Source organism: Nuphar pumila, chromosome 13 (genome assembly GCF_984573655.1).
Source record: "Nuphar pumila chromosome 13, dmNupPumi1.hap1.1, whole genome shotgun sequence".
Classification (NCBI taxonomy): domain Eukaryota; kingdom Viridiplantae; phylum Streptophyta; class Magnoliopsida; order Nymphaeales; family Nymphaeaceae; genus Nuphar; species Nuphar pumila.
The window spans coordinates 83,605,860-83,620,253 of record NC_143261.1 but is presented as its reverse complement, the minus strand read 5'-3'; the positions used below and the strand labels follow the sequence as shown (position 1 = coordinate 83,620,253).

Genomic DNA, 14,394 nt, shown 5'->3' with positions numbered 1-14,394 from the left:
ATCACCCTCTCTCAAAGTTTCATAGTATGACTCATGAGTTTTATACCACGATAATTTGTGCAATCTTGTATATCACCCTTATTCTTATATAAAGGCACCAAAGTACTCTTCCTCCACTCATTAGGCATCTTATTTGTTCGCCAAATCAAGTTAAAAAGATTTGTCAACCATTCTAAACCTTTCTCTCCCAAGCATTTCCAAGCCTCGATAGGTATACCATCTGGGCCAACTGCCCTTCTTGATTTTATTTTCTTCAAAGCCTCTGCAATTTCTTTCTTTTGAATCTTGCGCATGAAGTCACAATTTATCTTATGAAAAGGAATGGAGAAGTCTCCAAGATCTTGAGCATGACTATCATTAAATAGCTTATTAAAATAATCTTTCCATCTCTCCTTAATCTCCTCATCTTTGACTAAAACCCTTTGTGTTTCATCTTTGATACATCTAACCATTCCCAAATCCCTCGATTTCCTATCTCTCATCTTTGCAAGCCTATAAATATCCTTCTCGCCTTCTTTGGTATCCAACTTGTCATAAACCTCCTTATATATCTTAGCTCTCGCGTTTCGAACTACTTTTTTAGCTTTCTTCTTTGCTATCATATACTTCTCCAAATTCTCATTATCACGACTCTTACTTAGATTTCTATAAACTCTCTTTTAACCTTAATAGCTAATTTGACATCCTTGTTCCACCATGATGTATCCTTACCTAGTGGTGCACCGCCTTTAGACTCACCCAATACCTCCTTAGCCACTTTTCTCATGCCACCCGCTATCTTATTCCACATTGATTCTGAATCCTCCTCGAGACACCAATCAACTTCCTTAACTACTTGCTCTACAAACATTCCTTGTTTAGCTCCTTTCAGTGCCCACCACTTAATTCTAGGATCTATCCTATGTCTATCCCTTTTACAGCATTGTCTAATTCTAAGATCTAAAATTAAGACTCTATGTTGTGTAGCTACACTTTCTCTCGGTATAACCTTACAATCGATGCAACAACCCCTATCTCTCTTTCTAAGTAGGAAAAAATCTATCTGACTCGTATTGACCCCACTTTTAAATGTTACTAGGTGAGACTCCCTCTTCCTAAACCAAGTGTTTGCTAAGATCATATCATAGGACAAATAAAATCCTTTCTCCACTTTCATTTCTTTCTCCTATACCATAGCCTCCATGGATACTCTCAAATCCATCTCTACTAATGCCTACATGTCCATTAAGGTCACCGCCGATGAAAAGCTTTTCTCCATAAGATATCCCTTGTACTACTCCATCTAAATCTTCCCAAAATTGATGCTTAATGGAATCATCTAAACCTACTTGAGGTGCATAAACACTAATAATATTAATAATATCTGTACCTAATACTAATTTAATAAGTAAAATTCTATCACCCTTCCTACGGACCTCAACTACATGATCTATAAACTAACGACTCATAACAATCCCTACTCCATTCTTATTCCTATTTATTCCTGTATACCAAATCTTATATCCTCAAGGTTCTATCACTTTTGCTTTCTCACCTACCCATTTGGTCTCTTGTAAACATAAAACATCAATCTTTCTCCTACACATAACATCTACTAACTCTACCAACTTACCAGTTAAAGACCCTATGTTCCAAGTGGCTAACCTAATTTTATGGTCTTGGACTAACTTCTTTACCCCCACCCGTCCAACAAAGTGAGGGAACCCTTGCCTATTTGACACCACACCCGGACGCCGGTGTGACGCGTCGCTTCTGGGCGACGACCTAGCAACCCTTGCCCATTTATCACTGCCTCCAGGCCTAGAGAGTACAGCGCGTCGCTCAGTAGGGAACGCCCCAACGAAATTCTCATATTGGTTCATTTTCATAGGGTATGACTAAGTTTTTATGCTGGCTGTCACAGGCCTACCGCAACCCTCCTCCTTTATCCGGGCTTGGCTGGGCTGGGTGTTTCAAAAAAAAAAAACAAGTCTGGTGGGCTGGCTGTCAGGCCAGCTGAACCTGCCAGGCCCAATCTAGTTTCAGCTGGGGTCTGGCCATACCAGACCAAACCCAGCCTGGCTCTGGTTGGCCTGTAGTCAACTGACTCGGCTGGGCCTACTAGGCCCTGTCAGGCCCAGGCCCTTTTTTAAAAATAAAAATAAATTCTGGCACGTGAGGGCTGCTCAAATCTGGAATTCAAATATGCATATTAATTTTCAGATGTTATGTACATGTACTGTGACCGAAATTTTTCACAAGATTGGACTTGATATTATGCAATATGTTATTTCAAGTATATTTCTAGTACATGGGTATACATAAAATGAATGTGTTCAGCTATGTAATTAAATTTCCAGATTTTTTTATTTGCATTGACTTATGTATGTAAAAGAATAAAAGTTTCATATGTTGGCACTTGATATATCGTGCTCAATCATATTACTATTGCATGTTTGCTTTCACAGGCATGGGCATACATGAAGTTGATGAGTCATTGCGTGAACCTGCTTGCATAAGTATTCGCACATTTTATTTGAACCGAATTATGAATGAAAGCATGCATTTGATATGAACATGTGAATTAAATGAAGGCATGCATTCGACATTATTATGTGAACTCATGCGCATGCATATAAATATTATTGTTTTACGCACATGGTTAAATTGACATATATGAATGTGCATTTGAAAGCATGTTGACATCTTTACACATATGGCATGTTGTTATGATTTTTGCATATGATGCATCGATGATCAAATAATGGGTCATCTTGGGCTAAGTGAGCCTTGATCATGTGTTGCTTCTTCTTTACTTGTTTTAATGCATCGCAAAAGTCATATTGATATTGTTTCATTATATTGCATTGTTCTATGTTTACCGCGGATCGTGGTCCCGTGATGAACCCCGTCTTTAGATATGCGAACTTGGATTACTAATTTTTCATGCTGAATTGCAAATTAATGAATTGACATTAATAATAAGATAAAGAAAAAGAATAGTGTAATATACGTTCTGAAATATCCAGTCGTTAGAATGAGACTCTTAGAGTTGCGATTTTTTAGAACCGTGAAGATATAAAAACTTTGTGTGCATTGTTGTTACCCCGAAACCCGATATTGAGATTCTTTCTCCTGACCACAATTTTAAGGAGAATCAGTCACTTTACCTAAGAGTGGTGTGTAGACACAACTGTTGTTTTAAAATACCAAGAAAGTGACACTTGTGGATGTGGTCTCTGATGTCTCGATATTAGATGTGAAGGTCTAATGTTTCGAAGGTTGATTTGGTCGAGGGCTAAGTTTGGAACTCAATAATAAAATACAACTTGTATGTTAAGTTACCCTGAGAACCCTACTTGACCTCACGAATTTTTACCCATTTAGTGTATCCGCGGGCAACGGTAATAAAAAGATAAACTTAAATTATATGCATTTAATAGGGACATGCATATGAAAAGAATACCCTGATAAAAGATAATAATTTATTCATGCATGTGCATAGAAATCATGGATTTTTCTGCTATGTATTAGATCATGCATATTTACTTGTTCCCTTGTAATATATGGGTGACTGCATAATTAGTACTCTCTATTGCATGATAACATGTCTTTACTGCATATTTGATGTTCCCTATTGATAGTAAGTGTTCCTTCTTGGCTAGTAGTTGTTCCTTATTGCTTAAATGATTACTTGAATTATGAATTTGTCATAATTTTATTCCTTTAAAATATTGCATGAATCTTATTTATGTTATTTTTACTTATTTGTTTCATTAGAGGGATTCGTATACAGAATTCTTTGGATTTCTGACACCCCTACTTTTGTATTTTTCGCAACCTCGGATACCCAGTGAGGCGATTTGCTCATGAAAGGAGCTACGAGAAAATTACATGATTGCTTGACATACTCTCTTGGACAACATGACCCTTTTTTTCATTTGATTTTTATGTACTCTGATATATTGCATTTGTCTCGTGACTCTATTATTTCTTAATTAATAAAGTTGGTTTACTATGAATTGGAATATGGGTGTAAGATCCTTTGTGGTTACGGTTGTGTCAGAAGTGTAAGGACCCTTGATCTCTGGGACTATTTTTCGCAATTGAAAAAAAAAATTTACAATTTTTCTTGGGTATGAGTTGTGATCGTTACACAGTTATTATTGTCTTGATTGGATGATTCATGTACTTAAATCAGATCATGTAAACGAATCTGACCAACGGTTGATATGTTTCTGATGGTTGATTCATGTACATGAATCTGACCAACTGTTTGTTATCACCTGATTGGTCGATCCATGTACATGAATCTAATCATGTACATGAATCCAACCATGTACATGAATCCAACCATGCACATGAATTTGGTCAGCAGACATGTATATATATGATTGGCCGATCATGTACATGAATCGGGCCAGTTGATATTATGTTATGACTAGCCGATCATGTACATGAATCGGGCTAGCTAATATTATGTTATGACTGGCCGATTCATGTACATGAATCTGTTCATATACATGAATCAGATCCGTTGATATGATGCTATCTATGTCTGGCCGATTCATGTACATGAACATGAATCAACCCAACTGATGTTAATTCATGTCTGGCCGATCCATGTACATGAACTTGTACATGAATCAGACTAGTTGTTGATAATTTAATCATGGCCGATCCATGAACATGTTCATGCACATGAATCAGCCCGACCGGTTTTATTTATGACCGATCGATACATGTACATGAATGTAACCAGCTTTCTGATTGGTCGATACATGTACATGAATCTTACCAATAGATAAATATTGAATGGTCAATACATGTACATGAATATGACCAACACATCTAGTTTTCTGTATAGCCGATTCATACACATGAAGCTGATCAGTAATTGTATGCTTCAGATTAGTTGATTCATGAATCTGATTGGAAAGTGTATCTGATCAGTTTGCAATTTGCATATCTTACACATGGATCTGTTTGTTTATTTAGATATTTGCATGACTCTGATCATATGCATGTTTGTTGATCTTATGCATAAATTTGATCGTTAATAGTGAAGTCTACAAGCTCTTTATGTACATGTGTATGTGCTTGGTTAAATGTGCATTGTGAACATGAACTGTGAGAATGTGTGTGTTTATGTTCACTAAAATTTTACAATTTGCATAAATCACTTTTTGAGATATGTTAGTGGTTATGTGAATCATTGTAAGCCTATCTAGGCCAGGAGCATGTGTTGCTCCAATGTTATTGAATTATTTATGCATTACAAAATAATTTCTGGAAATTATTGGTTTTTCAAATTTAATTACATAGTTAAATTATGAAGGTCAGGGCCTGAAAAGGTTTTTGCATGTTGATTTGCAAAACGATTCTTGTATAAAGAACTTGAAATTTGATTTGAAATGGTAAAAGAGATCAAAATAGTGTAATTTAACTCTTCCTCGATGTCCCTTTCACCGTGTAGGAATCTTGGATGGAGGTCCTTTCCCTATATATATATATATAGGGCCACTAGAATATGTTAACTGGAAATATGCGAACTGCAGTATGAGCGAAGATTTTCATGGTTTTTTTTTTGTTAAATTTCATTATACAAATGTGATCTAGATGATTGGTTTTATAGAAACATGCTCTTGGCTCATCTGATTACGATGCATAAGGATCTTCTAAGGCTTGAAAATCAACGGCTTAGAATTTTCGTAAATATTCAAGCATCCAAAAATCACATTTTTCCATAAAAAATACATGATCCAATAGTTTATTCCTAGCAAATAGATCATGCCAAATGCATTGCAAAAAGTGAAGAAAATGCCTAGTTCACACTGGTTTACATATTTCCAGTTAACATATATATATATATATATATATATATATAGGGATGGGAGTATTGTTGAACAGTCATCTCGTCCAACAATAGCGGCGCAAAAAAAATTTGCACAAAAACTTTACCCTTAGTGGCGGTTGCGACCGCCACTAAAGGCCTTAGTTATAATTGTAAGGCATGGTATAACTATAAGGCTTTTAGTGGCGGTCCCGTTTTGCGGAAAAAAAAATCGCCGCAGATCGCATGCGTGATTAGCATGTTCATCTTGATGAGCAAACCACTCGTTGGAAAGAGTCAAACTCTAACTTTTCTATAACATGCTCTTCTTTTACCTTATTTCTCCTTGAAACTTACATCTGGTCCTTGTGGAACATAAAGAAGACGATACTGAACTGTTGTTTCTCTACAAAAAACTTATGAATTTCTCAGTTATTTTAGATACTTGAAATCAATTATTTCTATTGATTCTTTATTATTGTACCTAGAGATAAGTTGCAATACATAAATACGTCAGACTTTATGATTACCTTATTTAAGATATCATATGATATTGTTTAATGACATGATTGATTTTGATGTTCTATCTTTTAGGTTTACTTCATACAATTCGCAAATTATCTTATTGATTCAATGTATATTAGCAATTTCTAGAATCGTACATCCACTTAGCGATCTCCAATTGCACCTAATTCACCTGGACAACGTCCAATGCTCCATCCACTGACTCAATGCCTTTGATTATGGCTATTAGATAAATGTTTTCACATACTGCAACCAGAACATTGTGGTGGAAAACATAATAAGTTTGGTATGTGGCCAATGATACGATTTGCACAGGTATTGAGAACAATTAGTTAGAAACCTAAGCTGATACCAGAGAATCTACTTGTTTCAAGGTCTTCTTTTAGTTGTTAAATTTTATGCATTACCATGTGCATCAAATTTATGCTTAAAAGAGTGCAGACTTAGCTGAATGTGGATCAGTCAAAGATCACTTTTTAAGTTTGGCAATTGCAACAAACAATATCAGACGTTCCAGTGAAGAAAAATCAATGAACAAGCACAAATAAATCCACACACCTTTGCAAACTCTTCTTCCAGGTTATCAATAAGACGTTGCTGTGCTTTAGCCTTTCCCATCATTGCAGGCATTTCTTTTCTAAGATGGCTGATTATATATGCATGAATCTTTGCAGCTCTAGCACGCTTTACAAATTCATTTATCTACATCCAACACAGTGTATCAGATTCAACTAAATCATTCTAACCTAACCAACTACTATGATCACAAAATAAGGATATGCAAAGGTCACGTGAGAAAGGATACAATCTTACACGACGATCACAAGCCTTTTTGGGAATATCTTTCAAATCAGAAAGGAGATCGTCTTGTTCTCTCTCAAACAATTCTTTCCCAAGTGGACCAACAGCTGCGTCATTCACTGGTTTGTCATTAAATGAGCTGACATAAACAAGACATGAAGTATGATTATATAAAATTTCCAAATTATCAGATAAAGGTATCTGACTGCATCACAGATCCATGGAAACAAACAATTTAAGTACAAAAGAAAGTACTACAAAATTTGACAGACGAATTTTCGGGAATAAAACCAAACAAGAAGTAGAAGGTTTCTCAATGACTGACTACATATGGCAAAGAACTTTCACTATAACTGGCACTTCCAAAGAAAGATGAATCTAATAAATCTGATTTCCAGAACTTAAAAGATTAATATAATAGATGGATGAAACATGAATCTTTGGGTTTTGAGATATGTAATATAGTTGTATTACAATTCAGGGTGATATCCCCACTTCCTTTCTTTGCATTTTCTATTATTTATTAAAGGCAGCCTTGTCCATTATTTTGAGGTTGTTGTAAGAGTCAAAGTAAGAGGTCCTTTATTGTCCATTTCAGTTGTGCTGTTAGAAAGGAGGGTCGTTCATATATGTTGTTGTAACCCCCATGTTACTCTCTTAATGAAGTTACTTCTTTAGTGTGCCTCTTTCTTCTGCTTTCTTTGTCTCTTGTGATATGGTATCAGAGTCATATTCACACTGAAGAGAGCTCATCTGACAGGAGTCGGAGGCATTGAAGACGTCATCCTTGATGCTTCAGAACCCTATATCAGACTTTCACCTCAAGTGGCTGATGCCAGCACTCTCAGGTGATGTTTCGATTATGCTCCTGTTGATGTGGGTATTTAATAGACGAGAATTTTCCAATCAAGAATCGAGTCAATCAGTGCAATATTGGATTTATAGTGATTTTTTCAATATTTTATGTTCTTGACATAGAGTACAGAACAGATTTGGGAAATCTGTTTGAATCGATCTCGTCGGTTATTTTTAGGTGAGCAAAATAAATTGATTCTGGTCGTATTTGAGTAGAGAAGCTGTTGATTATCAATTGGGATGGTATCTTGCATTTTGATTGAGTTCTTGTGAGTTTTCGGTAGCAAACTTCTGGCAGTAACAGTAAGTTAACGCTGTCAAGTGGAATGTTGAGTTGTTGACATTTTGCTATTGCTGTGTACTGCAATATTTGCTGTTTGATACTAATCTTTGGTTATGAATAGCGTGCAATCACATGCATTGTGCTCTTCTTGTGGAGATTTTTAGTGTCTTTGAGCATTTACTTTCTATTAGCTGTTTTGAGAGAGACACTTCTATTTGTGAGCATGTTCTGTTCTGGCCGAAGTTTATAGAGGTTGCTGTAGTTTTGTTTTTTTGCAAGCTTATATTGTAGTTTGGGAGTTGGTGTGAGATAGAGGAGACTATACAAATCATTACAATTAAGTTTGATGGTACAAACTACTCCTATTGGTCTGAATTTGTAAGAACTGTGGTGAAGCCTAAAAAGCACAATGCCAACTATGATGATATTATAGAACAAGAGAAGGAAAATAGAAAGGTGAAATCATGGCTTCTAGGCAGAGTGGAGCAAAATATCACTGTAAATATTTTTCGAAGTATAAAGCTACGAAGGATGCATGTTACATGAAGCAAATCTATCAGCAGTCCAATTGGGCACAATGTTATTCATTGGAGCAAGAACTTAAAGTGTTGAGACAGGAAAACGAGTCGTCAGAAATTTTATGCTAGATTTGAGTAGATATATGATGCTTCCCTACAGCAAATATAGCCAGTGATTGCATAGAATGCACTAATCATAATAATAAGGCAAGAGAACAACACCAAATCATTAACTTTCTAATAACACTTCATCTTGAGTTTGACAGACTTCGCAGAAGCATTTTTCATTGTCGGATTATTCATCTAAATTGAAAGATCTAGTGGTGGTGCATTGGGTATGAATGAAGGATCAACATTCCAAATCACTGTGTAATTCAATGGAAAAAATTATGAAGGGTGGTCTCGATCAGTAAAGATTTCGCTAGGAGCAAAGAGAGAGCTTGGATATATAAATGGAGTGAAGAGCCTTGAGCAAGGGAATCCTATATTCCTTGATTGGGAATGCAACAATTATTTGGTTATGGCGTGGTTGCTTAAATTCATGGATCCATAGGGAGGACCTTCATGAACTTTGAAACATCTAAAGAAGTGTGGGATGTTCTTGAGTATTAAAAAAAAACAGATGTGGGATCTCATGGATAAAATACACAAGTGCATGCAGGGAGGTCGCTCACTAAGAATGAATTGCGCCAGTTGTGGGAAGAATTGAGCTCTCATACCAAGATGAAATGTGCTAGTTGTGTGAAGTGTGTGAGTTGCACCAAGGAGAGGCAAGAAGAGTTAGAAGAAAGGAAAGTATTTAGTTTTTTATCTGGTCTTCAGGATGATTATAACCACTTGAAGGCCCTTATTATGGGGAATGAGGTTATTCCTCCATCAAGGAAAGTGTATGCCATCCTCCAAAGGGAAGAAGATAGAAGTTGGTTAATGGGCTGGACTCAATGTTTGAAAGATCAGCACTTTTAGGTAAAGGTCCATGGGAGCTTTCCATGAAAACAGACAACTTTTGATGTGTTTCCATGGGTGGGGCCCACCACGGCAACACAAAAATGGGGATCCCTTTCCTCGCTGAAAAGGGACCCCAAAATCACTGCTAGACCCCCCTTTCCAAGGTAATGGTTCTCGCCGGGGGAGGGGGTTGGACTCATCTTCCACGGTGAAAGCTACCATGGAACTCTCTTTTCATGTGTGTCAACCGCCAATGGAACTTCCTTAGAAATTAAAAGTATAGAAAATCTTAACAAAACTACAAGTGATTCAAATAAATTATTTGTTTCAAATGGCATAGTTATCTCAAAACTTGATGTAAATCTTTTTTCGGTTTCCCAAATTTTTTATTATGGGTGTAAGGTCTTCTTCGTGCAACTGGAGTGTTGTGCGATCGTAGAATGCCATTGCGGTTGAAGGGAAAGTTTTATAGGACGACTATTAGACCCGCTTTACTATATGGTACGGAATGTTGGGCTGCCAAGAGACATCATATTCAAAAAATGAGTGTAGCTGAGATGTGGATGCTTAGATGGATGTGTGGAAATACAATAAAAGATAAGATTCGGAACGAGGAGATACGTAAGAAGGTAGGTGTTGCACCCATTGAAAATAAGATGCGAGAGAATCGTTTACGGTGGTTTGGACATATTCGGCGAAGGCCTAATGATGCTCCAGTTAGAAGGTTGGAGAAATGGGAAAATATATTAGTTAAAAGAGGTCGGGGTAGGCCTAGGAAGACTTGGATGGAGATGATAGGAAAGGATATGAATGCTTTGAACCTCACCGAGGACATGGCATTGGATAGAAATGATTGGAGGAAAAGGATTCATGTGGAAGACCCAAAATGAATTTCTTTTTTGGTTCATATCGCTGACCCCAATTGTTTTGGGATGAAGGCGTAGTTGTTGTTGTTGTTGTTGTTGTAAGGTCTTCTTCTTATCTAAGGCTTGTTGGGTGCAAGATCTCCGGTCAAGGAAGTTGATTAAGCAAGGTCATAGAAAAAAAGATCTTTATTATATGGACTCTTTATGTCTACCTAAGGATTCTTTTTGTAATCATGCCCAAGAAATTGATTTATATCTTTGGCATGGGTGATTAGGACATCCAAGTATATCCAAACTATCTCTCTTTTCGTTTTTGAAAAAAATTATAAAGAAAAGGAATATGAATGCAAGGATTGTATATTTAAAAAAATGCAAATGTTGTCTTTTGGATCTAGATCTTCCTTGACAAATGAAAATTTTGAATTGGTGCATTTGGATGTATGGGTCCCGCTCCTATTCATATCAAAAGGTGGTTATTCATATTATGTCACATTCATAGATGATTTTAGTAGACATACTTGGATTTACTTCCTTAAGTTCAAATCCAAAGTTTTCTTATGTTTTAAAGATTGTCATAATCTCATTAAAAATCAATTTAAAACAAATATTCAGATCTTTCGCTCCAACTCAGGGAAAGAGTTTCTTTTAAATTAATTTAAATCCTACCTAAAAACCTATGGGATTTTGCACCAAAAATCATATTCTAGGACTCCTCAACAAAATGGAATTGTCGAAAGAAAACATTGTCATTTTATTAAAACCACTACGACTTTACTTATTTCAAAAGAAGTTCCAAAGAAATTTTGGGTTGAAGCCGCACTCACCGCAATCTATTTGATAAATAGAATGCCTTCACAAATCTTAGAAAACAAATCTCTAATTGAAAAACTCTTTAAGATCACTCTCAATTTGAAACGATTAAGGGTTTTTGGATATAAATGTTTTGTGCTTCTTCAAAAATGCAACAAACTATCTCCCAAATCGATTTAATGTGTTTTTATTGGATATGCCGATAATAAAAAAAAAGGCTATCGATGCTATGACTCAAAAAATGATAAAATTTATGTAACGAGAAATGCTACATTTTTTGAAAAAAAAAGATTTGATCTTCAAAAACCTAAGGAAGAATCCGAGTATGCCTTTTTATTTGACTTATTGCCCAAGTCCAATAATGAAATCGATGATGATAAAGTTAGGAATAGTATTGAGCCAAATAACGAACCAAACAAAGATAGTGAATTGTCTCATAACCTTATACAATACTCTAGACGTGACAATGGGGAGCATCAACGTGCTTTTGAAAAATTTAGTCAACCACTTAATATAGAAGAACCTAATGTTAGAAGATTTGAACAAATACCAAGAACTCCTAATAAGTTTGTTTCATATGAATCTTTGTTCTCAAATTATAGGGCATGACTTCTAGCAATTAACTCATATCATAAGCCATCCAACTATAAAAAAGCCAAAGACATAAGAACGGGTCGAGGCTATGAAAATAGAATTAGATGCATTACATAAAACCCATACTTGGGAAGCCCAACACCTTCCCAAAGAAAAATAATAATAGGATGTAGATAGGTATTCAAGGTCAAAACAAAGAGTGATGGATCACTAAAAAGATACAAAGTTAGGTTAGTTGCAAAAGGATATTCCCAAGAATATGATATAGATTATGAGGAAACATTTGCTCAAGTAGTTCGCCTGACCACAATTAGAACTTTAGTTGCAATAGCATCTATTAGAAATTGGCCTATATATCAATTAGATGTTAAGAATGTCTTCTTAAATGAAAATTTAAATGAAGAAGTTTACATGGATCTTCCCCCTAGTCTGACTATTGAAAATGGGATGGTTATTTGCCTTCGAAAGGCTTTATATAGGCTTAAATAAGCCCCTAAAGCATGGTATGATCGATTTAGTTGAACTATATTAGATCTTGGATTTAAATCATGTTATACTTTCTCTTTTTATAAGATCTGCAAGTACTTCATTTACCATCTTGCTCCTATATGTTGATGATAGGATCATCACTGGGAATGATCTGAAATAAGTTGAGAAAATTAAAATTATACTTAAAAAAAATTAATATGACTGACCTTGGTTTTTTGATATATTTTTTAGGTATTAAAATAGCTTATTCACCAAGAGGATACATTTTGTCTCAAATTAAGTTTGCATCCAATATTGTTGCACATTTGGGAATCACAGATACTAAATATGCTGACACTCCTAAAGTAATTAATGTCAAAATGATAATTGAAGATGAAGTTTTACTAGATGATCCAATTCCTTATAGGCAACTTATTAGATCACTAATGTATTTGTCTATTACTAGACAAGATATTGTGCATGCAGTACATACTGCAAGTCAGTTTCAGCATGTGCCCACGTTGGCCTGATACATCAAGAAGATTATATCTAAACGGCTATTCTTACCCCCTTCCCCATCTTCAAATCTTATTGATTATACGGATTCTGACGGATGAGGAGATCCCAATAACCGATACTCAACTACGGATTTTTATGTATTTTTAGGTGATTCTCGCATTTCTTGAAGATGCAAAAAATAGCAAAAAGTGTCTTTATCTTCCACAGAAGCTGAATATAGGGCGATGGCTACAACAACAACCGAAGTCGTGTGAATGAGATCCTTACTTTCAGATCTGGGTGTTGATGTCTCAGAACCTTCAAAGTTATGTTGTGATAACAAAAGTGTCCTATATATAGCCAACAATCACATTTCAGAAACAAATGAAGCATATCGAGATGGATTGTTACTACGTTCGAGAAGAACACTTGAAAGGGACGATTACCTTACCATATATTCAGTCTGAATTTCAAATTGCGGAATTCTTCACCAAAGTTCTGCCTCTACCACGATTTCTTTTTCTTCTTAACAAACTTTCAGTAAATTTATCGTAAGTTTGAGGGAGAGTGTTAAATTACAATGTATATATATATATAATATAAAGGGTATTTTGGTCTTTTTAATTTATGTAATAAATAAAGTCAAGCAAGGACTGTATAGTCTATTAACTTTTTATTTTTTATGTTTTTTAAGTCATTCAAAATATGACTGTTGGGAAGCAGTCCAACTAGTCGAACTGCTCCCAACGGTCATAAATATGATTGTTAGGGGCAGTCCAACGACTTTTGGACTGCCTCCACCTTCCTCTATGTAAGGCTCTATAAACTTTTGGATTGTTAGGGGCATGTGAATGTATGCTCTTTGAAGCATATTTGTGAAGTTATAAAAATATTTATTTGTATATTGTGTTCTTGTGAAGATTGTGATCTTGTGTGTCTCTTTTATGAGAATGTAATCAGTCCATTAGAAACCTTCTTATGTTTGTGCACTTGTGTAGCCCTTTGTTGGCATTTGTGATTGTGCACATCTTGTTTCATTTCACTAGCAAGACTTCTCGAAGCTTCATTTATCACATAAAGACCTAAATTTGTTCTCCTTTAGCAAGGATCGCTTTTGTCAGAGGGTCCTTCACAAAACAAAATCTGAAAGAGAGAAAACATGAGACTTAGTTTAATCCACTAACTAATACACTGAAATAAGATTACAACAAATATTTATAGCAAGGTGTTGAGAAGGCTAAGAGAACCATAATGAGTGGGAATAGTGGTGGATCCTATGTGTGTGGGATGATGTTTTTCATCACCCGTAACTACACTACCATTGCCACGATAGGGTATAAGACTTGAGAACTTACCAGAATCTCCTACATGATGTGCTGCTCCTAAATCCATAAGCCGATGGTTTTGAGGCAGTTG

At 35.6% G+C, this 14,394-nt stretch overlaps 1 protein-coding gene across 1 annotated transcript in view; it reads right to left on the bottom strand.

Moving 5' to 3' along the window:
* LOC149818919 (EH domain-containing protein 1-like) overlaps window positions 1-14,394 on the bottom strand; it is a 74,499-nt gene that overhangs the window by 8,497 nt on the left and 51,608 nt on the right. Inside the window, exons 14-15 of the mRNA XM_089984399.1 lie at window positions 7,151-7,277; window positions 6,896-7,039 (exon numbers count right to left, since the gene is read on the bottom strand). Coding sequence (XP_089840525.1) covers window positions 6,896-7,039; window positions 7,151-7,277 — 271 coding nt within the window. The remainder of the gene's footprint in view (window positions 1-6,895; window positions 7,040-7,150; window positions 7,278-14,394) is intronic.